The sequence below is a fragment of the Panthera onca genome, chromosome D3 (genome assembly GCF_046562875.1).
Source record: "Panthera onca isolate mPanOnc1 chromosome D3, mPanOnc1 haplotype 2, whole genome shotgun sequence".
Classification (NCBI taxonomy): Eukaryota; Metazoa; Chordata; class Mammalia; order Carnivora; family Felidae; genus Panthera; species Panthera onca.
Window position 1 is genome coordinate 68239924 of NC_138350.1, and position 27519 is coordinate 68267442.

A 27519-nucleotide genomic window follows, 5' to 3' on the forward strand; every position below is an offset into this window, starting at 1 on the left:
AGAAACTGACTGCTTTATTCTATAACCTTCCTGGTGAATACGAATGAATTTGCTTCCCAACTCTCTGTGACAGAAAAGAGGCCCCGATCTTCCCTTCACAACTATTAAAAAGGAAACGAGCACAGAGGGCTGGCACACTGACTTTCACGGCCATTTCAGGCACGGTGGTCAGCAAATTACAAGGATAATACGAGAGAAGCCAAAACTGTAGTTTGACACCATACTATGTCCAATGAATATCATTTAGGAAACACCTTTTAGAAAGTCTAAAACCGGAAATACTTTTTTGCAGAGAGCAGTTAAAAGTGAAATCGCTCCTGTTCCCACCCTACAACTGCACACAGGCATTTGGATTGCGGATACTGACCTATATACTCCATGTATCCCTGCAAGGAGCCACCACAAGGAACCAGCAAAATGAAATTAACTCTACTTTATAAGCCACACAATTAGTTTCAGTCCTGAAAATAAAGGAGGGTGGAAAAAAAAAAAGGCATTCTTTCACCTGGTATATAAAATCTACCAAATCATTCCAAGTAAAAATGAACTGAGAATGTAATTATTGTTTATTTACAAAGCACTTCCTTTTCTTGAAAGTTCAAAGCACTTTCATTAGAAATGTTTTCACAACTATGCCTGTTTCTGAGGGCCACATACTTTTTCTCTTACGGTAGTTTTTCTTTCTCGCAATGAGTCAGCCCAGAAAAAGCCAAAACCGAAGAGAAAAATAACCATCACATAAAATAAATTACAACCACTGCATAGCATACCTGTCGTAACGGATTCAATAACTTTCTCAATAAAAGTAACCGGGAGAGATAGGAGTTTTAATCTTCAAATTCTACTTTATTAATTTCTCTACGACAGCATCCGCCTAAACAAACAATCACAACTTTGGCCTTGCAATTTGGCTGGGACACCCACCACCGCAAGCAAAGGAAAAAAAAACATTTTTGATGGCTCATTCAAATGGAAAAGCCATATATCAGAAGTTATTGTGTAAAACCTCAGTACTTTGACGGAAAGCGCAGTGTGGGAGAACACATTTAATTAGGGTTGGCTCTTGAAAACATTAAATACTCGGTTATAATCACATTACAGCTTTGTCTTATAAAGAGAAAACACAAGAAAGTTCAAGGTCAGCCCTTCCTTGCTTCAAGTCTTGTTTTAGGCATCAGAGGCAAGTAAAAAGCTTGAAAATATAAGAAAAGACAAGGTCAAAGAAGTTAAGGATAGAACCAAAAGAAAACTAAATAACTGTTATGTTTTTCTTTCTCCCAATATCAAATATTCAGCGTAATTAGTAATTCTCCCAGTGACTATCTGAAATCTCTATTATAAATGTGTATACTGGGGGCACCTAGGTGGCTCAATTGGTTAAGCAGCTGACTTCAGCTCAGGTCATGAGCTCACGGTTCGGGAGTTCGAGCCCCGCGTCGGGCTCTGTGCTGACAGCTCGGAGACTGGAGCCTGCTTCACTTTCTGTGTCTCCCTTTCTCTCTGTCCTTCCCCTGCTCCCACTCTCTTTCTCTCTCAAAAATAAATTAACATTAAAAAAAATTTTTTTTAACGTGTATACCAAAGAGCAGATATTTTCATAATTTAGTTACATTAGAAATCTGAGTAAACTTGTAAATCACTATATGGTCACTGGCCTTTTTCAAAGAAAATTTTTAAACAAAAGTTATCTTTTAAATATTACTATGTAATATCCATTACTAATAGTGACCACTTTTGTGTACCTGCTAGGTGCCTGGCTCTTTCCTACGCTTTTGCTCATTTGATCACCTCGGCAGTCCTACAAAGGGAGGTACTATCCTCATTTTACCCTGACTGATCTGAGTCACTACTGAGAAGTTAACAGCGAACACCTAGTCGGTTGACAGCAGGACTGGCATTGAGTTCCAGGTGCCTGACACCAACAGCCAATCTCACACTTGCATCCCTTACACAATTCCGATTATCAAAATCTAGAGCCAATCCCTCCGAAGGACGATGTAAATGGTGGCCTCCAAAATCAGAAAAGAAAACAACCTGTTTCAATCACAGAATTATTTCTGGAGGGACTCCTTACACCTTCTGGAATGTCCTTTTTAAAAAAACAAAAAAACACATTTGTGAGGTCGGGAGAGGCTGCGACTGGCCTGCTCTGGCCCCACCACAAGCAGGGCTGTGGTTTAAAACAAAGAATGACCGGCACTTAGAGATGCCTTAGCTGTCAACAAACAACCTAACCCCCAATGCGATGGTAACAACAGGGGAGGCCTTTGGGGGTGATCAGGTGTAGAGGAGGTCACGAAGGTGGAAACCCTACATCGGGATTAACGCCCTTACAAGAAGAGGAAGACACACCAGAGCTTTCTCTCTCCACCGTGTGAAAACAGAGCTCGCCAGGGAGACGGCCAGGGAGAGGGCCCTCACCAAGAATTAAATCTGCTAGCACCTGGATCTTAGACCTCCCAGCCTCTGGCACTGAAAGAAGCAAGTGTTTGTTGTTCCAACCATCCAGGCTACGGTATTTTATTATAGCTGTGTGAGCTATGTGTCATCACCATATACCCTGCTCCGTCGCATCACAATCAGAGAGGTTAAGTGTCTTCGATCGCTGGCTTTGCAGAACATCTTTAACAGGGGAGGGTGATATGCTTACAGCGTAAAGTAAGAACTAAGTATCAACTGCCTTACTAACTGTAACTAAGGCTACCAATACTACTGATACCTTTGATGAGCTGAACATCTGAAGTATTTATTACGATACGGGTTAGGTCGGCATCAAGTCTTTTTGTACTAAAGTCTTTGGCTAGTTTCACAAACTATCGAAAAGAAACTATATATTTTTCAGATAGATCAGTGAATAAGAAGTGGTACCATAGCAATTGTTGTCAAGGCAAGTTCATTTAGGAAGCAAGGAGAAATCTCTTGTGGGCAGTATCTATTTAACAATCAGATTTTCCTTTCTGACTGTCATTGGCCAAATTTTGCACCACATAAAATGGAAAGCCAGTTGGAGAAAGAGCAAAAACACGGCTGGTGTTTCAAAACACTGTTTACATAAATTTTGAAGTCTGACGAACAGACCAAAAAGACAAAATATTCTCTGAAATTTTAGACTCACATAAGTTTATCAGAGATTTTCTGATCACTCACATCATCTAATTAAATGTATCTTCTTTTAAATTATTTTGACTTCAACAAAAAGCAGAAGAGCTTCGATGCAGGTTAAAAAAAAGTTATTCGATGAGGAGAGATGCTGTATAGTTTCAGAAGTTATTTTACATACAATACCTCATTTATTCTTCACAATAACCTGGTACAAAAAGTCTTGTTTGTTTATCAGGCTTATGTGGTAGGATAATGAGATTCAAAGAGGTAAAGAACTTGTCTAAGATCATGCTGACCTGGGACTCCATTCCAAATCATCTGATTCTCAATATCAAGCTCTGGCAATGTATCCTTATCCACAAGGACTTCCAGGAATGAGAGAAAAGTCAGCTGAGAGCTCCCTGTGGTATAATCTAGAGTGGAGATATGAGGCGAGGGGAAGGCGCTGGTGTGAACTCACAAGAGGCCTGGCCAGCACCTCTTGCCACTAAGGGACTACGAGCTCTAGCTTCATGAAGAGCCTTGTGGGTAAGTCCTAAAACTCAGGAGAAACTGTGGGAATCCTCATCAACTCTGAGGTCTGCTGTCTGGGAAAACCAGGCTCTTGTCCCCCGCCTCCACCCCAGCTAATCCTCGCTGGGATTCCAGGAAATGAAATTGAGTCTATGTAGAAAAGTCACAAGAGCCCTCAATACATTAATTTTCTTTGTTATTTAACATGTGCCACCTACAGAAACACCCTGCTTTCCACAAAGGAATTAGAATGAGTAAATCTGGGGGCACCTGGGTGGCTCAGTCGGTTAAGCTTCCCACTTAGGCTCAGGTCATGATCTTGTAGTAAATGAGTTCGAGCCCTGCATTGGGCTCTGTGCTGACTGCTCAGAGCCCGGAGCCTGCTTCGGATTCTGGGTCTCCCTCTCTCTCTGCCCCTCCCCACTCGTGCTCTGTCTCTCTCTGCCTCTCAAAAATAAAGAAACGTCGTAGAATCAGTAAATCTGCTTTCAATATGGTGCCAAGGACAGAACCATGAATAAAGGAGGAAGCCCCAAAATATCTGTTTAAGGATAATCTAGGGCTGAAAATAAGCACAAATATTACCGTTAGTTAAAATTATGGATCATACCATACCTAAGAAAACTATATTTGAGACACACTGAACATTGCATGTATAAAACCTGGAGGGGAAAGATAGGACATAAAGTTGCAGGTACAGAAAAGACTGAGATGATCAAACTAGCAAAAACTCATTAATAACTGAATAGTACCTGCCAAAAGAGTTAATGAGCATTTAGTCTAGATTAATAAAAAAAGAATGCAATGTCCAGAATCAGGGAGTTTAGACTCCAATCTATTTCGTGCTGGAGTACTGTACCAATGGTCACACTTCAGGATAAACTGATACAATGAACCTCATCAGCAACAGGAAACAATGAAGAGAACAACAAGAAGAGCAACCAAGATAACACAAGAGCAGAAGGTCAGTTAAAACCATCAGAGCTGCCTGACAACAATATATTCCTCAGTAGGTAATAGTACCAGCTCAACTATGTAATGATGGGCCCACAGCAAAATAGATCCAAGCACGGGAAAGGGACCCAGACCAAGTGAGTGGTACTGAAATGGACCAGCTATATTAGAATGCTTCTTGAAAATGTCTATGACAGGGCCCAAGCACATGTGTAATGACTTAGAAATTAAAGGGTGTAAGCGCATGTGCGTGCACTTTTTTTAATTATGCCAGATGGACTGCTAATGTTGAGAAGTCACCTGCTGCCCTTTAGCCTCACTTCTCCTAATCTTGGAATTCTACGATTCATTAAAGGATATGTTAATTAAAATTCTAGCATTCTTTTGGAAACGGTAAAGTGATGTATCAGTTGGTTCTTCTTCCATTTTGTCAGCATTTTAGAGAAACATCTAAACTAAAAAGCTATAAAGAGGAAGGAAACCATGATTTCTTGTACTGCAAAATTATGAAGAGGCTTGTTGGCATGTATCACAGTTGCTGCCCGGTAAAGTATTTTATTAATGTACGACTGATCCTAACCACTTCCAGGGAAAGACAGAAACCACACTTGACACGTGTGAAAACAACTTTTTTAAAAAAGAACAAAATCCATACAAGTAATTTTCATTGCTCTCATTAACTATGGAAAAAACTTACTAGTGGTCATTAAAAGATAATAACAATTCCTCCATTTATTTATTGCCTTCTATTCAAACATCATCCAAACACTCACTGCATACTGCAGGACCAATAATAAACAGAAAGAAGAAAGGTGTGGGGGCTGCATCATGGAGCAGTTAGTCTGAGATAGATAAGTTGTTAGCAGCATAGTGACAAGAACACCTAATTGTAAAAATTCAATTTAGGTGCAACCCAAATGATACTGTATTAATAAAGCAGATTTCAGAATACAGAGGAAATCTCTATTTCTTAAGTTTTACTGACAAAGAAATAAACATTTGTTTTTAAGGGTGGCTGAATACTGAATTTACTGAAGTTGGTAAGTGTACTGAGGTTGTGTAAGAGATATCCCCTTTCAGGAAATACACATTCAAATATTTAGAGATAAAGGGTCACAATGCATGTAACTTACCCTCAAATGGTTAAAAAAAAAAACCCTGTGTGTGTGTGTGTGTGTGTGTGTGTGTGTGTGTGTAGAATGGGAGAGAAGCAGGGAGAGAATAGAGATACAAAACTAATAGGATCTGGATACTATATCATTTTTTATAATACCTTTAGTTTTTGAACTTTTATACATGTATGAACTTATTTCCAAATAAAGCTTTTTAAAAAGAACAAGAAGCAGATAAATGAGGAAAAAATAGCAAAATGTTGATAATTCTTAAAGATGGGTTATGGATAGATGGGGATTCATTCTACCAATCTCCCTACTTTTATCCATCTTTGAAATTTTCCACAATAAAATGTTACAAAATAAAGAGGAGGTGAGTCAGCTACTGTAACTGTATGTAAGTTAGCCACTAAAGTAACTGGAAATGAATGGATAAATACACGTACGCGCGCGCGCACACGCACACCCACACCCACACACACAGGAATATTATTCAGCCTTCAAAAAGAATGAAAGCTTGCCACATGCAATGACGTGGACAGAGCTAGAGTGCATTATGCTGAGTGAAATAAGTCAATCAGAGAAAGACTATATGATTGCACTCATATGTCTTATTTAAGAAACAAAACAGATGAACATATGGGATGGGGGATAAAAAGATAAAAGAGAGAGGGAAACAAACCATTGGAGAGTCTTAAAGATAGAGAACAAACTGAGGATTGATGGTGGGAGGTGGGTGGGGGATGGGCTAGATGAGTGATGGGTACTTAGGAGGGCATTTGTTGTGATGAGCACTGGGTGTTGTATGTAAGTGATGAATCACTGAATTCTACTCCTGAAGCCAATATTGCAGTATATGTTAAGTAACTAGAATTTAAATAAAAATTGGAGAAGAAAAAGATAATAATAAAGTGACTGCAAAACAGAAGGCATTCAATAAACGATAGACATGTTATTATAAACTGAATTCACATCTATCTTGAACGTAGACAAGGTATTAGCTGTTGGTCTTTAATTACAAACAAGAATCTATTGACAATCCACAAACGTAAGGTGCTCTGCTGGAGACTGCAGTGAACATGCTCGCGTAAGTCAAGCACCAGCTGACGTACTCAGGACTCAAGTGCTGATCAGAAACGACCAGAAAGCAAAGGTCAGGAGTCAAAGAAACTGAGCTCAAGTGCAAACCAACATCACCTCCTATGTGATGTTAGATAATAACCGGGAACATCTCTTCATCAATCACATTAAAAAGGTGAAATCATGTGTTTGACAAGGTTGCTACAAGAATAAAGTGAAATACACAAGAAGTTGTTCTATGACCTCTCAAGTGTTATATACATGTTAGTTCTCATTGTATTGCGTGTAGAGCCCAGGTGCGGAGGTGATGTCTACACACAGTAATCGTAACACAAAGCAGAGTGCTAAGTACGCCACAGGAAAAGATCACCCCTGGCTAGGAGAGAAGAGGAAATCTTCGTGGAGGAAGTGGTACCTGAGACAGCGCTTAACGGATGGACGGGCAGAAAAAAGAGAGGAGGAAACAGGATCGTAGGTGGAAGAGATAATCCAAGGAAGGACATGAAAGGGAGAAAGCGTAAGGCGTGTAAAGAGTAACAGAGTTTTGGCTAGAGTCTGAGAAACAAACACAGCAGTAGAATAACTAAAAATAAATCTGAAAAAGTGAGGATAAACCGGAGAAGGCCTTGCCTAACTCCTGTGAGGGTCCAGATGAGTGGTTCACCGCTCACCTAGCACGAGCAAGCTCCTCTTCCCTGCTAGTGCCAACAAAACTTCACCATCCAAAGCTATAAAGTTTTCCAAAATAAGGCGCTCGGTTTCAAAGGAAATTAATCAAGTCAAACCTATCATACGTACACTGCTGCGACAGGAAATGGCTTTCTATAATCAGGAAAAACTCAATCCCGGTGAAGATAAATGTCACCCAAAAGAGTTTATATTTGGCTTTGGAGTATTTGTTTTTTCAGGCAGGAGCTTCCAAGTCATATTTTTCTTAAGCCGATGCTAAAGTAAGAAGATTCCCAGGGCACCTGGGTGGCTCAGTTGGTTAAACACCCCACCTTCAGCTCAGATCATGATCTCACAGTTTGGGAGTTCGGGCCCTGCATCAGGCTCTGCACTGCTGGTGCAGAGCCTGCTTAGCATTCTCTCTCTCCCCCTCTCTCTCGACCCCTCCCCTACTTTCTCTCTCTGGGTCCCTCTCTCAAAATAAATAAATAAACTTTAAAAAAAAAAAGTAAGAAAATTCCTTAACTACCCACCAAAAGATCTTCAAAAGTGGTCATACAACTGAAGTCAAATGTTCTTGTAAACCTGACTGACTTTCACAGAATGTGGCTTAATTCAAAATTACGTGACTATTTTTCCTTTCTTATCCTTTTCGCAATAAATAATAAATAGCTGTACTTTTTAGGAAGAGAACATCCTTTTGCTGTTTTTTTGTAATCCTTTGAGTCACCTACTGTGAAATAATGAATAATCACTCCATCATGATTTATACCTTTATATGACTAATCTTACGAAGACGTAAGAAGGTACGTAAAATGTCTTGTGACTACAGCACACTAAAAATCTTAAGTCCATTTTAATGCCCTTAACTGAATATTAAATTTTTTTCACTGCCACCTCTCCCCCTGACTCTGAATGTTAAATTTTTTACTGGTGAGAAGAAAGGCCATAGAACCGTTGCAAGTTATAGGGAAATAAGCTCAGAGATCATCTATTCCAACCTTCTCCTTCAACAGACAAAAAAACCGGAAGCTAGGGAAATTAAGGGACTTCCTTCTGATACACTGCTAACTAGGTAGAAACAGCTCTGAAGTTTAAAAGGTTTTTGGCACCTGGTACTGATGACACCACATTCCCATACTGGACATTCTTCTGACGACACATAACTCCAAGAAAAACTAAACACTACACACAAATCTATGTTTGCCCTTAAAAAACAAACAAAAACCAGAAAAGTGCAAAGAATTGGCATTGTTTCGAAGAAAGCAGTTAATGAACTTATACTATCTCCCCCCTGCCCCAAATCCCCAACCATACTGAAGTACTGGAAAATACTCAGCTTTTATAACCTCATACCAGTTTAATGATCGAAAAAAGAAAACACGAGAAGCCAGTGCTATGCTGCGTTCGGAAGCCATGAATGCCTCCCCATCAGAAACGAGGGCAGCGGGTAGGAGCAAAGCAGGGAACGGACTTCGGCGGGTCTGGCATGCTAGGGAGCCTGCTCAGCACGGAGGACAGAGCTAGGAGGGAGCACAAACGTAATTCAACCTACAGTGTTAAAAGAAATCAAAGGAAGGCAAATCTGGAAAGCCTGGCCCAGAGACCAATTCCAAAAGTCAACAGAGGTCTTTAAAAAAAAAAAATGTGTTTAATGTTTTATTTATTTTTGAGAGAGAGAGAGACAGAGTATGAGCAGGGCAGGGGCGGAGAGAGAAGGAGACACAGAATCGGAAGCAGGCTCCAGGGCTCGAACTTGTGAACCGCGAGATCATGACCTGAGCTGAAGTCGGATGCTCAACTGACTGAGCCAGCCAGGTGCCCAACAGAGGTCTTTCAACCCAAAGACGTTCCCAAGACTCATTACCTAGTACATTACCAAGCGGGACTACACTTCCACATCAAACTGCTATCCCTCGCGGTGCGGAGGGCACGCTGCAGCCAGGATTCGGCCGTGGGACTGGGCTCGACGTAGAGTTCCTTCAAAGAGCCGAGCCCTGCACTACGCAAGGACGGCCTACGCGGCTGCTTTAGTAAGAGGCGCCTGCAGACCCTACAGCTGCCGCGATGCCAGCCTGGTTTCTGATTCTCCTTCAGAATAAAGCAGGAGGTCGGGTTCCGTGACTTCACACGACACGGGCCCGCCACGCTAACTAGAGAAAGGACCGGAGCTCCTGCTGCCACTCCCAGGGTCTTCACGCCCGACACCGTGAACCGGAAATGAGGCTTCACTGTCTGGGAGGGACAGGTTTCCCTCAGTTAATGAAATCTGCTTCCAATCTGATAAAACCCGTGTTTGTGCCACTCCAGAATTCAATACAAAATTCTTCAAAACGTGCTCATTTGTCACTGAATGAACAAAACACCTCAAGAAAACTACACCTCATTAGTCACGTAAGAAACTACACCTCATTAGTCACGTAAACTACACCTCAAGAAACTACACCTCATTAGTCACGTAAGATCCTGACCAATAACGCCTCTAAAACAGCAGTGTCTCCTCATACAGCACAGCAGTAAAAGGTTTCCAAGACCTTAACTGTATAATACTGTGCCGCTAAAGCGCACGCAATATGCATATTTATAAACATTATTCTTGGAAAGTGGTGTTTTACAGGTAAACAATCTATTCGTTATTTGCATATATTTCACCGCATCAATCGCTGCACTAAATGGACAAAATATGTTCAGTTACTTCCGGTATTTCGCATTCAGCCAGCTGCACAGGGCCGACGTAACCATCAGTAGTGGCAGCCGAGCAAACGCAGTTTCTTATGCCGATTAGACAAACTCTATCTACGCCAGAGAACTGACAAAACCTGATCAGACTTACTTGCTACTCCGGATGCCAGTCCATACAGCAGTCCGCCCCCATCGGATTGCTGTGGGAGAACGTGTGCTCCTGGAGGGGGCGGCTTCTCTTGTCTGATAAAGTTATACAATAGGGTTTTCACAAGTTTGCTGGTGTATGGAAGACTACACAAAAAGAAAAAAAGAAGAAAATCAAACCCGTGGAAGTCGCCTGACTTTGTGTAACAATAAACAGAATCTACAGAATCTATTAATATTAAAGGGATTAACGCTTCGAAGGAACCTAGCACTGTCACATAACGGTGAAGATCGTGGGCTTTGAGATCAGACTTGAGGCTGAATTCTGGCTTTCCTGTTTCTATGCCACAGTTGTTGGTCAAATCACCTCAATTCTTGAGCTTCAGTTACCTTACTGGTAATCCCGTATAACAGGTGAGATATTATTAATTCAGGGTATTATACGGTACCTGGTGCTTGAAGGGAGATAGTACCATAGAATCAGTAGGGAAACATAAGAATTAAGAAAGCATTAATACAAAAGACTACACATTTTAAGTATGAAATCATTCAATTTATGCATGCACACACAAGACACATATGCATACAAGTGGTTTAGATGTTAACACTCTTTGCTTTAAAGTGATGGAATGAGAGGAGAAGGGAGAGAACGCAGGTGAAAAGGGATATGTGTCCACAAATTAAGGTGATAAATCAATTCCTGCCATCTAGAGAAAACTCTATAATAGAATCCTGAGCCAAAGCCCAGGCTCCTTCTCTATTATCAGCGGTTTTCAAATATGTTCCAAAGAGCCCTAAGGGATTCTATGGCTGTGCCACAGGATACTCAAGGAGAGAGGTGACACACAGACAACCAAGGCAGCAAGGACGAGATGACAAAGACAGAGCTCCCACTCTCTGAGAACTTCCATCAAAGCTACTTGGTTTGTATCTGTTTTACAATCTCAAGTTCTGTGAAGACTGTGTCAATAGAAGATGTGTGTGTGTGTGTGTGTGTGTGTGTGTATTTTGTATCTACTCCCAGCCCCCCATTAGGAGACTGTAAGTTTCTGCTCAAGAGCAGAGCCCCCCATCCTAACACATGTCTGGCACACGGTCGCCACACAATAAGTATCTGTGACCACATGAAAGTAGGAACCGTCAGCTAAGAGGCTGCTGGAGTAGTCCAGACACAGGGTGACAGGGCAGAGATGATGGTCGTTTCAATGGGACTAGTGAGAGGGGGAGACTGAAAACAACTTCAGCGGACAGACATGACTGATGGGTGCTTACACATAGAGAATGATGCAGAAGGAAGGAGGAGGAGGACTTCAACGTTTCACTTCTACAAAGAAACCACTTGAGAAGGTAAGAAGCTGGGGGATGAAAGGGGCGGGGAGGACGGGCAGTTTAAACAGGAAAGCAGAAGTGGGTTACTTATGCGTGGGGTTTGAAGTGTGGACAGAATGACCGAAGGAAACGTTCGGCGGGACATCTGGGACAACGTTAAGGTTAGAGGACAAGACCTGAGACAGAGATCTGTACAATAAAAAAAAAAAAAGAAGGTAGAAAAATGTAAAATAGAAACATACCATCGACCTCGCATCAAATACTTGTGACTGATGCTCTGTCGCAAAACCTCCTTGTGGAAGAGTTGGCAAGAAAGGAAAACCACCATTGTCGATACAGCTTCTACTGAGATTTCATATGTAATATCTCTGCAGAAACAGGAAGCAAACAGAATAACGATCACTTTGGAAGATTAGGACTGCTCTTTTCTAAATAAACTATACATTTAAAAACTCAACCTAAATATTTAATATGTTTCTAGGTTACAAAGAAACACTAGTGTGTTTTACCTAAAAATTAAGTCAGGCAAAAATACGAAAGCTTTTCCCAACCATTAGCTTTCGTACTCGGGTCAGGCATCCCATTACTTTCCTATTTTCCAGTTCCAATCTCCTGCTGAATGACAAGTCTATTATTGTAGAATGGAAACAGTTAGCAGCAACGTTCTGCTTTGAAGATAAACCCTAAAACCTTAGGTTCATCCCTGTTTGGTTATAATGCAGAAACCCAATATTCAGATTGTCAAATTTAAGAGTAAGTCACAGTGCAGGGAAGAAAACAATGCCTTTTCGTGTTGATAATCACTTAACAATCAGAACAATGTGTACCTTACATCCCCCCATCTCTAGTGTCTGCTTCCATAAGGCCACCTCTGTATGTTCAGCAAAATATGGACAGTGAACAAATTATTCCTGTTTTATTAAGCATATTTCTATTATGAAGGACTACTCCTGTCCTCCCAAGATCATTAACTCTCTTTAGAAATAAGTCTTAGGTCAAAGAAAAAGGAAACAAGGTTTTGGCTGAGGAGGAAGCACAAAAAAAGAATAAACGCATTAAGTAATCTTCGGTTACTGCAAAAGTTTAAACATGATGATCACGGGGAACAGGAACAGATCAGGAAAGTGGAGATTTCAACAACACAACAAAAAGAGTAACAGCTCCGAAAGAGTATCAAAATATTCTGACAGAACTAAAATATGCATGGAAATCCAAAAAAAAAAAACAAAAAAACAAAAAAAACCAAAACCCACTTAACACCTACTTAAGTGAGGCTCATTAAACAAATTAAATATGACCTGATTCTAGAATTGGGCACGCTTAATTTCTACCAGATATTTTAAGGGGTTATTGCTGACAGAAATCTCTTTTAAAAGCAAAGTATACAAAACAACACAAGAGGTCCATGCAATTTACATTATTACATAATGGATAAATCTCAGTTCTAATCAGAAATCTTACTTTTAAAGCACTACAGAAAAATTCTCTTTCCTGACATTTCTTTAACTGTCATAAATATTAACCATGTAAAATGCAATCCTATTTGTTCTTATTCCTTCAACTGAATGAAAGACAAGCCTGACATTGAAATCCAAAGAGGCACAGAGAACTCCCTTCAGACATAACTTGAATCGATCTTCTGCATGACATATCATAATGAAACTGGCAAAATACAAGGATAAAGAGAGAATTCTGAAAGCAGCTAGGGATAAGCAGGACTTAACATACAAAGGTAGATACATAAGGGTAGTAGCAGACCTATCTACTGAAACTTGGCAGGCCAGATAGGAATGGCAGGAAAGCTTCAATGTGATGAACAGAAAAAATATGCAGCCGAGAATCCTGTATGCAGCAAGTCTGTCATTCAGAATAGAAGGGGACATAAAGGTCTTCCCAAACAAACAAAATGGACGGAATTCATCACCACTAAACAGCCCTACAAGAGATCCTAAGGGGGATTCTGTGAGTAAAATGTTGCAAGGACCACAAAGTACCAGAGACACCAGCACAAGCATGAAACCTACAGACATCACAATGACGCTAAACCCGTATCTTTCAATAATAACACTGAATGTAAATGGACTAAATGTTCCAACCAAAAGATGCAGGGTATCAGAATGGATAAAAAAAACAAGACCCATCTATTTGTTGTCTACAAGAGACTCATTTTAGACCTGAGGACACCTTCAGCTTGAAAGTGAGGGGATGGAGAACTATCTGTCATGCTACTGGAAGTCAAAAGAAAGCTGGAGTACCTGTACTTATATCAGACAAACTAGACTTTAAATTAAAGGTTGTAACAAGAGATGAAGAAGAGCATTATATAATAATTACAGGGTCTATCCATCAGGAAGACCTAACAATTATAAATGTCTATGCACCAAATTCGGGAGCCCCCAAATATATAAAACAATTAATCACAAACATAAGCAAACTTATTGATAAGAATGTGGTAATTGCAGCAGACTTTAATACTCCTCGTATAGCAATGGATAGATCATCTAGACGGAGAATCAATAAAGAAACAAGGGCCCTGAATGATACATTGGACTAGATGGACTTGAAAGATATATTTAGAATTCTGCATCCCAAAGCAACAGAATATTCTTTCTTCTCGAGTGCACATGGAACATTCTCCAAAATAGACCACATACTGGTCACAAAACAGCCCTTAATAAGTATAAAAGAATTGAGATCATACCATGCACACTTTCAGATCACAATGCTATGAAACATGAAATCAACCACAGGAAAAAAAGTCCAGAAAACCTCCAAAAGCATGGAGGTTAAAGAACAGCCCACTAAAGAATGAATGGGTCAACCAGGCAATTAGAGAAGAAATTAAAAAAATATATGGAAACAAATGAAAATGAAAATACAACAGTCCAAACACTATGATATACAGCGAGGGCAGTCCTGAGAGGAAAATACATTGCAATCCAGGCCTATCTCAAGAAAGAAGGAACATCCCAAATACAAAATCTAACAGCACACCTAAAGGAAATAGAAGCAGAACAGCAAAGACACCCCAAACCCAGCAGAAGAAGAGAAATAATACAGATCAGAGCAGAAATAAACAATATAGAATCTAAAAAAACAGTAGAGCAGATCAATGAAACCAAGAGTTGGTTTCTTGAAAAAATAAACAAAATTGATAAACCTCCAGCAAGGCTTCTCAAAAATAAAAGGGAGAGGACCCAAACAGATAACATCACAAATGAAAATGGAATTATTACAACCCATCCCTCAGAAATACAAGCAATTATCAGGGAATACTATGAAAAATTATATGCCAACAAACTGGACAACATGGAAGAAATGGACAAATTCCTAAACACCCACATACTTCCAAAACTCAAACGGGAAGGAACAGAAAACTTGAACAGACCCATAACCAGCGAAGAAATTGAATCACTTATCAAAAATCTCCCAAAAAATAAGAATCCAGGACCAGATGGCTTCCCTGGGGAATTCTACCAGACATTTAAAGCAGAGATAATACCTATCCTTCTCAAGCTGTTGCAAAAAATAGAAAGGGAAGGAAAAACTTCCAGACTCACTCTATGAAGCCAGCATTACTTTGATTCCCAAACCAGACAGAGACCCAGCAAAAAAAGAGAACTACAGGCCAATATCGCTGATGAATATGGATGCAGAAATTCTCAACAAGATACTAGCAAATCGAATTCAACAGCATATAAAAAGAATTATTCACCATGATCAAGTGGGATTCATTCCTGAGCTACAGGGCTGGTTCAATATTTGCAAATCAATCAATGTGATACATCACATTAATAAAAGAAAAGACAAGAACCATATGATCCTGTCAGTCGATGCAGTAAAAGCATTTGACAAAATACAGCATCCTTTCTTAATAAAGACCCTCGAGAGAGTCGGTATAGAAGGAACATACTTAAACATCATAAAAGCCATTTATGAAAAGCCCACAGCTAATATCATCCTCAATGGGGAAAAACAGAGCTTTCCCCCTGAGATCAGGAACATGACAGGGATGTCCACTCTCACTGCTGTTGTTTAACATACTGTTGGAAGGTCTAGCATCAGCAATCAGACAACAAAAGGAAATCAAAGGCATCGAAATTGGCAAAGATGAAGTCAAGCTTTCACTTTTTGTAGATGACATGATACTCTACATGGAAAACCCAACAGACTCCACCAAAAGTCGGCCAGAACTGATACATGAATTCAGCAAAGTCGCAGGATACAAAATTAACGTACAGAAATCAGTTGCATTCTTATACACTAAGAATGAAGCAACAGAAAGACAAATAAAGAAACTGATCCCATTCATAATTGCACCAAGAATCATAAAATACCTAGGAATAAACCTAACCAAAGATGTAAAAGATCTGTATGCTGAAAACTATAGGAAGCTTATGAAGGAAATTGAAGACGATACAAAGAAATGGAAAAACATTCCATGCTCATGGATTGGAAGAATAAATATTGTTAAAATGTCAATACTACCCAAAGCAATCTACACATTCAATGCAATCCCAATCAAAATTGCACTAGCATTCTTCTCGAAGCTAGAACAAGCAATCCTAAAATTCATATGGAACCACAAAAGGCCCCGAATAGCCAAAGTAATTCTGAAGAAGACCAAAGCAGGAGGCATCACAATCCCAGACTTTAGCCTCTAGTACAAAGCTGTAATCATCAAGAGAGCATGGTATTGGCACAAAAACAGACACACAGACCAATGGAATAGAATAGAGACTCCAGAACTGGACCCACAAATGTATGGCCAACTAATCTTTGACAAAACAGGAAAGAATATCCAATGGAAAAAAGACAGTCTCTTTAAAAAATGGTGCTGGGAGAACTGGACAGCAACATGCAGAAGAATGAAACTAGACCACTTTCTTACACCATTCACAAAAATAAACTCAAAATGGGTGAAGGACCTGAATGTGAGACAGGAAACCATCAACACTCTACAGGAGAAAGCAGGAAAAAACCTCTCTGACCTCAGCCACAGCAATTTCTTACTTGACACATCTCCAAAAGAAAAGGAATTAAAATCAAAAATGAACTATTGGGACCTCATCAAGAGAAAAACCTTCTGAAATGCAAAGTAATCAATCAACAAAACTAAAAGGCAACCAACGGAATGGGAAAAGATACTTGCAAATGCCATATCAGACAAAGAGCTAGTATCCAAAATCTATAAAGAACTCACCAAACCCTACACCCGAAAAACAAATAATCCAGTGAAGAAATGGGCCGAAGACATGAATAGACACTTTCCTAAAGAAGACACCCAGATGGCCAACAGGCACATGAAAAGATGCTCAACGCCATTCCTCATCAGGGAATGCAAATCAAAACCACACTGAGATATCACCTTACGCAGGTCAGAGTGGCTAAAATGAACAAATCAGGAGACTATAGATGCTGGAGAGGATGTGGAGAAACGGGAACCCTCTTGCACTGTTGGTGGGAATGCAAACTGGTGCAGCCACTCTGAAAAAGTGTGGAGGTTCCTCAAAAAATTAAAAATAGATCTACGCTGTGACCCAGCAATATCACTCCTAGGAATTTACCCAAGGGATACAGGAGCGCTGATGCACAGGGGCACTTGTACCCCAATGTTTATGGCAGCACTTTCAACAATAGCCACATTATGGAAAGAGCCTAAATGTCCATCAACTGACGAATGGATAAAGAAATTGTGGTTTATATATACAATGGAATACTACTTGGCAATAAGAAAGAATGAAATATGGCCTTTTGTAGCAACGTGGATGGAACTGGAGAGTGTTATGCTAAGTGAAATAAGTCAGGCAGAGAAAGACAGATACCATATGTTTTCACTCTTATGTGGATCCTGAGAAACTTAACAGAAGACCGGGGGGAGGAGAAGGGGGGGGGAAAGTTACAGAGAGGGAAGGAGGCAAACCATAAGAGACTCTTAAATACTGAGAACAAACTGAGGGTTGATGGGGGGGCAGGGTAAAGGGGAAAATGGGTGATGGGCATTGAGGAGGGCACTTGTTGGGATGAGCACTGGGTGTTGTATGGAAACCAATTTGACAATAAATTATATATAAAAAATAAAATAAATGAAATAAACTTTTTGTGGAAGAGTAAACATGGCCAAGTCAATCTTGAAAATGAAGAGTGATGAGAGGGCCTTTCACTACCAGGTATCAAGCCATGCTATGCAGCTGTAACAATAAAAACAGCATGGTATTTGCACACATGAAGAAACAGACAAACAAAAGAAATCCACCTACAAACCAAATGTATGGCTCACACCTGCGGTGTAGACATAAACAATATACAGTAAAGATGGATCCACAAATCAATGAGGACAGAAGAGATTGTACAGAAGACTGGCTCATTTCACAAAGAAAACAATGATGGATCCCTATCAAAGACCTACTACAGACAGATTAGAGACCTGGAGGTGAATGGTAAAGCTAAAGTTAACACAAGAAAATGTACGCTAAGTTTCTAACAGAAGGACAAAAAAAAGGACTTCTTAAATAAAAGCCTAAGAGCACAAACCACAAAGCCAAAAAATACATTTAATCACACCAAAATTCAGGATTACTGCTCAACAAATGAAACCTTGGACAAAGGTAACAGGCAGATGATACAGAGAAGAACAACAAGAAACTAATATCTAGAATATTGCCAGCAACTCCTGCAAATGGCCAAGAAAAAGGTGAGAACTCCACTAGGAAATAAGAACAAAATATATAAACAGTTTAAGACAGTGTGATATCCCTTTATGCTGTAGAAAGCAAAGTACCGGCAGGCATATGATGATATATAAACCCTCATGTACTGCTGATAAAAATATTAACCAGAGAAGTCATCTTTAGAGAGCAACCCATGACCCAAATATGTATATATGCCAAAGAAAAATTCACAGCAAATGGCTGAGGACTGTGCTAGGCAAACTCTAAAACAACCCCCAGTAATCCCTGCATCCTGCTATTCATATGCTCTTATGTACTGCCTCCCCTTGAGTATAGGCTGAATCTAATAACTCACTTTTAACCACTTTCAAGGGGCGATTATCTTACAAAGCAACTATAGCTTGTGCTGGGTACCCTCTCTTGCTCTTTTTTTTTTCCTTTCTGTGGGAGAAGCTAACCACCCTGTTGTGAGCTGACATATGCAGACGTCTACCTGGCAAAGAACTAAGGGAGGCCTCCAGTCAACAGCCAGTGAAGATCTGAGGCCCTCAGTCCAATTTCCCTAGAGGAACAGAATCCTGCCAACAGCAAATGAGAAATCAAGAAAGCAGGTCTCTCCCTCCCTAGCTGAGGCTTCTGACGAGACCACAGCCCCACCAATAAGCTCAACTACAACCTCAAGAGGTATCTCAGTCAAGAGGCACCACGCCAGCTGTGCCCGCACTCCTGATCCTAACAAACTATGAAACAATTCGTTACTTGTGGCGTTGCAAAGTTGGAGAAAGCCCCGGTGTCCATCACTGAGGAACTGGGTAAGTAAAATGTGGTGGATACACACAATGAAGTTTTAACAGCAGCAGCAGACTAGATGTTCATTTAGTGTCAAGGGTAACGTTTAAGAACAGTTCCGAGAGGAGTAAGTAAACAGAATGAGTTCTGTAACAATTCTATTTATGTACATTAAAAATACATGTACATGTAACATTTAGTTGAGCATATACATATAAAAATAATGCATTAAACACATTTAAAATGGCTGTTTACGGGAAAGAAGAGCAGCACGGAATGGGGATAAATGGGAATAAATGAACAGATGAATATCAAATGGAGGGAGAGATGGACCTCACATGAAGCAGGGATGACAGCCTTGAACTGAAGAATGTGATCTATTCAACCCTATGCCTCATGTGTCCAAAATCAGGGACAGTGGGACAAAGGGGGACATCAGAGGTTGGGAGACATATTGACATGGAGAAATGCTCTGACCAACCCAGGAAACAAAGAGCATGCAATAAATTACCTAGCTGGAACATTATGAGGACCGCGATGAAAACACTGACAACAGGAATGGAAAAGAGCAACCAGACTTGAATGATACGGAACAAAATAAAACTAATAGCACTCAGTGACAGACGGTATGCTTAACGTGGGCAAAAAAGGCTAAGACTAATCAAAGAAGACAGGCTTATAGATTTAGAACTCATGGTGTATCAACCTAAATCAAGAACGCTGCAAATGGACAATCACTTTACACATATTTACGTGTATTGAAAACGTTCCCTTCTATTCCTAGTTTTCTAAGTTTTTTTTTTTTCATGAATGGATGTTGAATTTAGTCAAATGCTTTTTCCACACTTACTGAGACACCCATATGGCTTTTCTAATTTATTCTGCCAATATGGCATATTATGTTGATGGATTTTCAAGTCTTAACAATATCACATTCGTCCGATAAGCCCCACTTGTTTATGATGCTATGCCCTTTATCATATATTACTGGGTGCAATTTACTAATTTTTTAAAAAAATATGTTTCTCCTACATTGATAAGACATACTAGTCTGTAACTTTCTTTTTACGTAATGTTCGTTAGGTTTTAGTATCAGGGTTATGGTAGCCTTACAAAACACATTACTCATCTGCTTCTGGGACGTACTTTACTGAAATATTTGCCTCGCGACATAATATTGAGCAAAGATAGTAGAACATTATGTATTATATGAATGAATATACATGCAGGTGCTAACAGGCAAAAAATAAAAAAAGCAATCTTGAGAGATGAGATTACAGGTGACTATTTTTATTATTTTTAATTTAAACTTTTTAAATAGGAAGAGCATGAAGAAAATGAATATAAGAAATGTTTGCTCCCAAATGGCTGTGCCTACTGGGAAATTTCCTTGAGAAACAAAATCATAGTGATGATGGTCTGAGGATAATGTCTAACCTCATTTTAACCATAGGTCTTCTTAATGATACCCCTCTTACTTCACTGTGAGCAATCAAAGTAACAAAGCTTTGTAACTAGGGAAAAACAATTTACCAGGAGAGTGCCTTAGTGCTTGTAGATTGCAATTGACAAACTAACAGACTGGGTGGTTCACAAAGCACAGAAATTTATTTCTCACAGTTCCAAAGGCCCAAATCAAGGCACCTGCAAATTCAGTTTCTGATAAGAGCTGGCTTTCTGGGTTCACAAACAGTGAGCTTTTTTTTTTTTTTTTTTTGAATTTTTTTTATTCTTGTTTTTTAAGTAAGTTCCACACCCAGCGTGGAACCCAACATGGGGCTTGAACTCATAACCCTGAGATCAAGACCCGAGTTGAGATCAAGAGTCGGATGCTCAACTGACTGAGCCACGCAGGTGCCCCTGACAGTGAACATCATTTTGCTGTGTCATCACACAGTGGAAGGGGGACAAGGAAGCTTTCTTGGGTATCTTTTACATGGGCACCAATCCCATTCATGAGGGCTCTGTCTGCATGACCTAATCATTCCCCCCAAATACCATCACCTTGTAGGTTAGGTTTCAACATAAGAATTTTGGAAGGACACAAGCACTCGGGTCACAGCAATGAGTCAGCCACACTTGTATTACTTAGGGCTCTGCAGAGAAAGAGAATCAATAGTATAGGAATAGATATAGACAAAAAGAGATTTACTATGAAGGACTGACTCACACAATTATTGAAGTTGAGGGGTCCATTACTTGCCATATGCAAGGTGGACGCCCAGGAAAAGCCTGGTACAGTTCCAGTCTAAACCCAAAGGCCTGAGAACCAGAAAAACCCCAGGCTAAGTCAGAAGGCCCAAGAATCAGGAGGACCAATGTCTAAGGACATGAGAAGATGGACGTCTCGGCTAAAGCAAGAGAGTAAATTTATCTCTTTCCTCCACCTTTGTGCTTTATCCATCCCTCAAAGGACTGGATGACACCAGCATGGGTGAGTATGATCTTCTTCACTAAGTCTACTGATTCTAATGCTAACTACTTCTGGAAACACACTCACGGATACACCCAGAAATAATGAAACCATGGCTGACCTCTAGGCACCCCTCAGCTCAGTTAAGCTGTCACACAAAATTAACCATCACACTTGCCAATCAAAGATGTAAGTTACACTTTTGAATACTAGCTGAGGGCACAGAGTCACAGATTCAGTCTCATTGAAAGCATATATTTTTGTTGTTGTTGAAAGCATATTTGAAAGACTTTATACGTAGAAATTTTGTTCCTTCATAAGAAACAAACAGCATTCTAACACAGACACCTAGTTTTTAGTGACTATCCAAAGCAAATACACATTTCAGTAAAAACTTTTTACTCAAGATAAAGCTAGCACATACAGTATTTGCTATTCTGATTTCCAAAATAGCCTGTAACTATGAGCCAAAACCAAGACTTCCCATATGTCAATACACCATTTACTATGAATAAAAATGTAAGATTTAGAGAACCAAAAAGAACTAATGCCTGAAAAGAAGGGCATCTAGCGTCTCTTTGTTTGCATAGACTAAAAAGCAGTTCAAATACATTGTAGTCACTCAGATTTGATCATGATGGAGACCACAATGATCTCTCTTGTGAGGCATCTACTGAAGAGCTGAGCAGCCACTTCTTATTTGTAAATCATCGTTATACAAGTTAAGAATGGGACTTCATCAGTACAACACCAAACACACAGTGGTACACGTACTGTCCAGACAACTGCGCGGTCTGCTTTCAGAAGGAAAAAAACACCTGAATCTACACCTCAGACCCTATACACTAAAAGAAATCCCAAATCGATCAGAAGATTAAATCTTAAAAAAAAAAAGAAAAGAAAATCCTAGGGGCCAAGACGGAAGATTCTCTTAAAACATGCTTTAAAGAAGGCCTTTTGGTGCTTCTATTTTAGAGGGACGGACAAAAATGCTGTGCAGTAAATGAAAAGGTTGTGAGTGCCATGAAGAAAATCACGCATGAAGGTTGGATAAGGAGTACATGGTTAGGGTGGTTAGGAATAGTGAGGCTAAGCCGCTACTATAGAAGTCCAAAATGAGGTTTTAAACCAGATCAAAGCTCATTTCTCTGCCACTTAGCAGTCAGATCAAGCAGGATCTACTTAGTAAGATCACTCAAAGGCTCTGCCGGGAAGGAAGCTCTGTCACCCTTTGCATGTGCTTCCAAGTTTGTTCTGGTTACCATTTCCCACCAGAGAGAAGGGAGAAAAGTGCACTCCAAGGAGAGTCATTTCTTTTTAAATAACGTAAGAGCTGTATATATCAATTCCTCCGGTACACCCGTAGCTAGCTGGCAAGCGAGCCTGAGAAACGTCATCTCTGCCTGGACAACCACTGCCCAGCCAAATGCTAATAAACAGAAGAATGAATCTGAGGGACCACTGACAATCTATCACAGATGTGTTACACTTTTAAGTAAGAAGACTCAACACGAAGCTGACTTTTGAGCAAAGACTTAAAAAAAGCAAGGAGGCACAGGAAGAGTCTGCCAGGGAGAGGGATAAGCGCATGCAAAGGCCCGGAGATAGGAACATGCCTAGCATATTTAAGGAACGCCAAAAAAGCCAGTGGGGCTACAATGAAATGTGCAAGAAGGCAAGTAGAAAGAGAAAGGGTCAAAAATGTTAACAATGAGCCAGTTTATACATCCGAAGGCCTAGAAGCTATCAACAATGGATGAATTAAGACTCTTAAAAGTCGTTTTTGAAAATTTACCACGTCAAAACAAAAGCGTGCTATAAGCAAATAAGTCAAGTCAAAAGGCAAATCTAGAGGGGCGCCTGGCTGGTTTGGTTGGTAGAACTTGCAACTCTTGACCTCAAGGCTGTGGGTTCGAGCCCCACATAGGTGTAGAGATTACTTAAAAGATTCAAATCTTTAAAAAAAAGAAAGGCAAATTTAGAAAAAAAAAATACTTTAAATTCATATCACAAAGGGGCAATTAGGAGTCCTATAATTAGATGGTAATGACGGTTTCACAACTTGTGTGAATTCACTAACGACCACCTAATAATACACTTTCGAGGGGTAAATCTGGGGGTATCTGAATATCCTCATAACCATAATGAGAAAGCTCTTTAAATGCTTGTGTACAAAAGCTGCCTGGATAAGGTGCTGACTGGAAAAAGAAGAAAGTTCAAAAGAGTATGTATAATTTCCCATCTTTTGTGTGACTGCAGGGAGATATAAGAATCTGTGCTCATAACTGCATATGCATCGCATGAACATCTTCGGGAAGGATACAGAAGAGACTAAGAACAGTGGTTACTTATGGAAGCAAACAGAACAGCTGGAGGGATGCGGAACCAGAAGAGGCAGTAGACTGTTCACTTAGGTATTTGGATATTTTAAAAATATGCTCTAAAATTAAATTAATCAAGAACTAAAAACAGAGGACTGTCATAAATGTTAAAATTAAACTTTCATTGATTCACGTCTGCTGACATATTGAAATGAGAGCAAACAAAAACTTAAATCACATTGTGCTATGATGTAGAAGTCAGTGGTCCAAAATTAGGAGATTCAGGGTCTGCCTCTAAGCTCTCTAGTAAACTCATTCTGTTAGCACCAGGTGTTGTATGGAAACCAATTTGACAATAAATTTCATTAAAAACAAACAAACAAACAAAAAAAAAACCTCATTCTGTTAATTTTAACAAATAATTCCTCTGGGTCTCAGCTTTCCTATTTTTAAATTTGTTTTTAATGTTCATTTATTTTTGAGAGAAGCAGAGACAGAGTGTGAGCAGGGGAGGGGCAGAGAGAAAGGGACACAGAATCCGGAGCAGCCTCCAGGCTCTGAGCAAGCTGTCAGCACAGAGCCTGACACGGGGCTTGAACTCACAAAATGCAAGATCATGACGTGAGCTGAAGTCGGACGCTTAACCAACTGAGCCACCCAAGCACCCCTCCCTCAGCTTTCCTATTTTTAAATAAGTACTTTGGGCAAAATGATCTCTACTGTCATTTCTTGCTGTAACTTTCTATAACGCTCAAAAAAAGGAATTCAGGGCAATGTTAGATTTCTGTGAAAACAAAATTTTAAATGTATTAATTGGCCTATCCTAAGTGCCAAATAATCAGGGAAAAGAGCCAGACAGGCCAATAGTACTTAAAAGAAACCAAAATGGTACCATGCTGAGTGTGGTGGTTTTTCAAAGATGAAAAATGTTTTAAGCTAACAGATCTTTCTTGTTTTAATGTCCTTGTATGATCTTCAGAAGATCTGCATCACACAATCGCCAAAACAAAGTCAACTTTAAAAAGCCAAAGTGTTGCTCTGGCTGCCATATTATCCCAAGAACTTTCCACCATCTGGGCTGGAAACGTCCTAAAACAAACTACTGTTGGAGCAAGTTATTAATTTCATGCGAAGAAAAAAAGGACAGGCGCCTTGACCTTGCACTGCTCTGCTAGGGCAGAGTGGAACACTTGGATAAAGACAAAAGCCTTCATGAAATGGGTGTTAGTGTTGGCTAAGGACAAAGTCAACGAATACGGAGGAGAAAAACATCCTCCTTTTTTACTTACTATTGGATAAGAAAACGGACAGTACTGTAAATGGAACATATGTTTAACAAAAACAACTGACAAATTCAAAGGACTGAGACCAAAATTTAGAATTATCACTGTCACGCCACCAAGGATACTGTGAAAGTAAAATACGAGGAAAGACTAAGAAGGAGTGCAGTGTATCACAGATGCTGTCAGTAGTGGTGGGGCTGGTTTTAAAAGTTAACAAAATCAAAGACCTGGTAATACCTTTTGTTTATACAAATCTTAATAGTGGAACAGAAAGTGCCTGGAGACTAGGAGTCAAAAAAATCTGGATTCTAGTCTCAGAACTGTCACTCATTACCTTCATAAGCCACCTCACCTGTCAACTTCATCTTATGTAAAAATCAAGGGGGCAGGGGGCACCTGGGTGGCTCAGTCGGTTAAGCATCCGACTTCGGCTCAGGTCATGATCTCGCGGTCCGTGAGTTCGAGCCCCGCATCAGGCTCTGTGCTGACCACTCAGAGCCTGGAGCCTGTTTCTGATTCTGTGTCTCCCTGTCTCTCTGACCCTCCCCCATTCATGCCGTCTCTCCCTGTCTCAAAAATAAATAAACGTTAAAAAAAAATTAAAAAAAAAAAAAATCAAGGGGGCAGATCAAATAAACTCAAATATCCATTCCGTCTTTTCGTGGTTTCTTAAAGAGCCAGTGCTCTACATATAACAATGCATCAAACGCATCAATAAAATATAGCCACATAACTTCTTGAAATGGTTATATGGATGTCCAGACTCCAATTATGCCAACTTAAAATGTTGCATTCATAAAACAAGAATCAGAGGAAAAAGAGTTCTCAGGAATTGAAAATGACTGCTAAACCATCTCGTAATGAGAAAATACATGTAAGAATCACACTACGATTTCCATTTTTAACTTACAAAAAAGTTTATGCAATATTGGCGAGGCTCTGGTAAATGATTTTGGTGAGACTATAATTGGTATAATCTAGGGTGCCTGGGTGGCTCAGTTGAGCGTCCAACTTCAGTTCAGGTCATTTTCTTGCAGTTGATGGGTTCGAGCCCCACACCAGGCTCTGTGCTGACAGCGTGGAGCCTGCTTGCGATTCTCTCTCTCCTCTCTCTCTCTCTCTCTCTCTGCCGCTCCCCCATGCTCTCCCTCTCTCTCTCAAAATAAATAAATAAATTTCAAAAAATAATAATTGATATCATCTCTTTAAGGGACAGTTTGGGTTTTTTAACCAAATTTATATTCTTACCAAATTTTAAAATGTACACACTTAATGCCAATTCTAAAACTTATATGATGGCTATATCTGTACACACGCATGAAGTTAATTTATGTACATGTAGTATATCACAACAATGGAATATTATTTGGTGCTAAAAACGAATGAGCTATAAAGCCATGAACATGGAAGAGCCTGAGATGAATACTGCTAACAAAGCTAACTGGAAAAGGCTACATACTGTACGGTTCCAACTGTATGACATTCTAGAAAAGGCACAACTAAGGAGACAGCAGAAGGATCAGTGGTGGCTACGGGATGAACAGGCAGAGCACAGAGGACTTTCAGGGTAGTGAGTCTACTCTTATAATACTATTAATGGTGGATCCAGGTCATTTCCCGTTTGGTAAAACCCATTGTACGTATGATGCATGAAGAGTGAACCCTAATATGAACCGTGACTTTGGGTGATAATGATGTGTCAATGTAGGTTCCTCGACTGCAGCAAATGTCCCGCTCCGGGGTGGGATGTTGTAGGGGGGTAGGAGTGCTACACAAGTGCGGGGACAAGGATTAGATGGGATTCCCTGTATTTTCTGCTCAATTTTGCTGTGAACCAAAAACTGCTCAGAAAACTAAAGCCTACTAATTCAAAGAAAAAGAAATAGCATTATTTAGAAATATATATACATAAAGGGATAATAACGGTAAAGATTTCTATAAACCACCCAAACAGTTAAACATCAAAAATGACTGTCTCTGGGGAGGAAAGAAATCAAAGGGATAGGACAAACAGCATTTGTTCTCATCATAAGCCCTCTGTGCTATCTGTTTTTTTCCAAAGCCATGAGCACACATGGATTACCATTAAAATAATTCCATCAGGGGCGCCTGCGTGGTTCAGTTGGTTAAGCGTCTGACTCTCGATTTCAGTTTAGGTCATGATCTCTCTCTCATTCGTGTGTTCAAGCCCCGTGTTGGGCTCTGTGCTGCCAGTGTGGAGCCTGCTTGGGATTCCTCTCTCTCTCCCTTTCTCTCTGCCCCTACCCTGCATGCATGCACACCCTCACTCTCTCTCAAAATAAATAAATTAAAAAATAAAATAAATAAAATAATTGCATCAGTATCAATGGCTAGTATTAAATATCCACGTGTAATGTAATCTGGATTATACCTGAAAAGAAATTACTGTGTCAAGAATTAACTTCTATAAGTGACACAAAATTAAAAAGAAAA

General features: G+C 39.9%; 1 protein-coding gene and 1 non-coding gene across 10 annotated transcripts in view; one reads left to right on the forward strand and one right to left on the reverse strand.

Annotated features, from left to right (window-relative positions):
* The window catches only part of DYM (dymeclin), a 352663-nt gene that overhangs the window by 230043 nt on the left and 95101 nt on the right, over positions 1-27519 (reverse strand). For all 9 annotated transcript variants that reach the window (XM_078435252.2, XM_078435253.2, XM_078435255.2 and 6 more), the window contains 2 exons: positions 11831-11956; positions 10264-10406 (listed from right to left, as the gene is read on the reverse strand). In XM_078435252.2, the coding sequence (XP_078291378.1) occupies positions 10264-10406; positions 11831-11956 (269 nt within the window). The remainder of the gene's footprint in view (positions 1-10263; positions 10407-11830; positions 11957-27519) is intronic.
* LOC132666157 (small nucleolar RNA SNORD69) lies at positions 19384-19449 on the forward strand. The gene has a single exon (XR_009604532.1). It is a non-coding gene; the product is annotated as a small nucleolar RNA SNORD69 (small nucleolar RNA).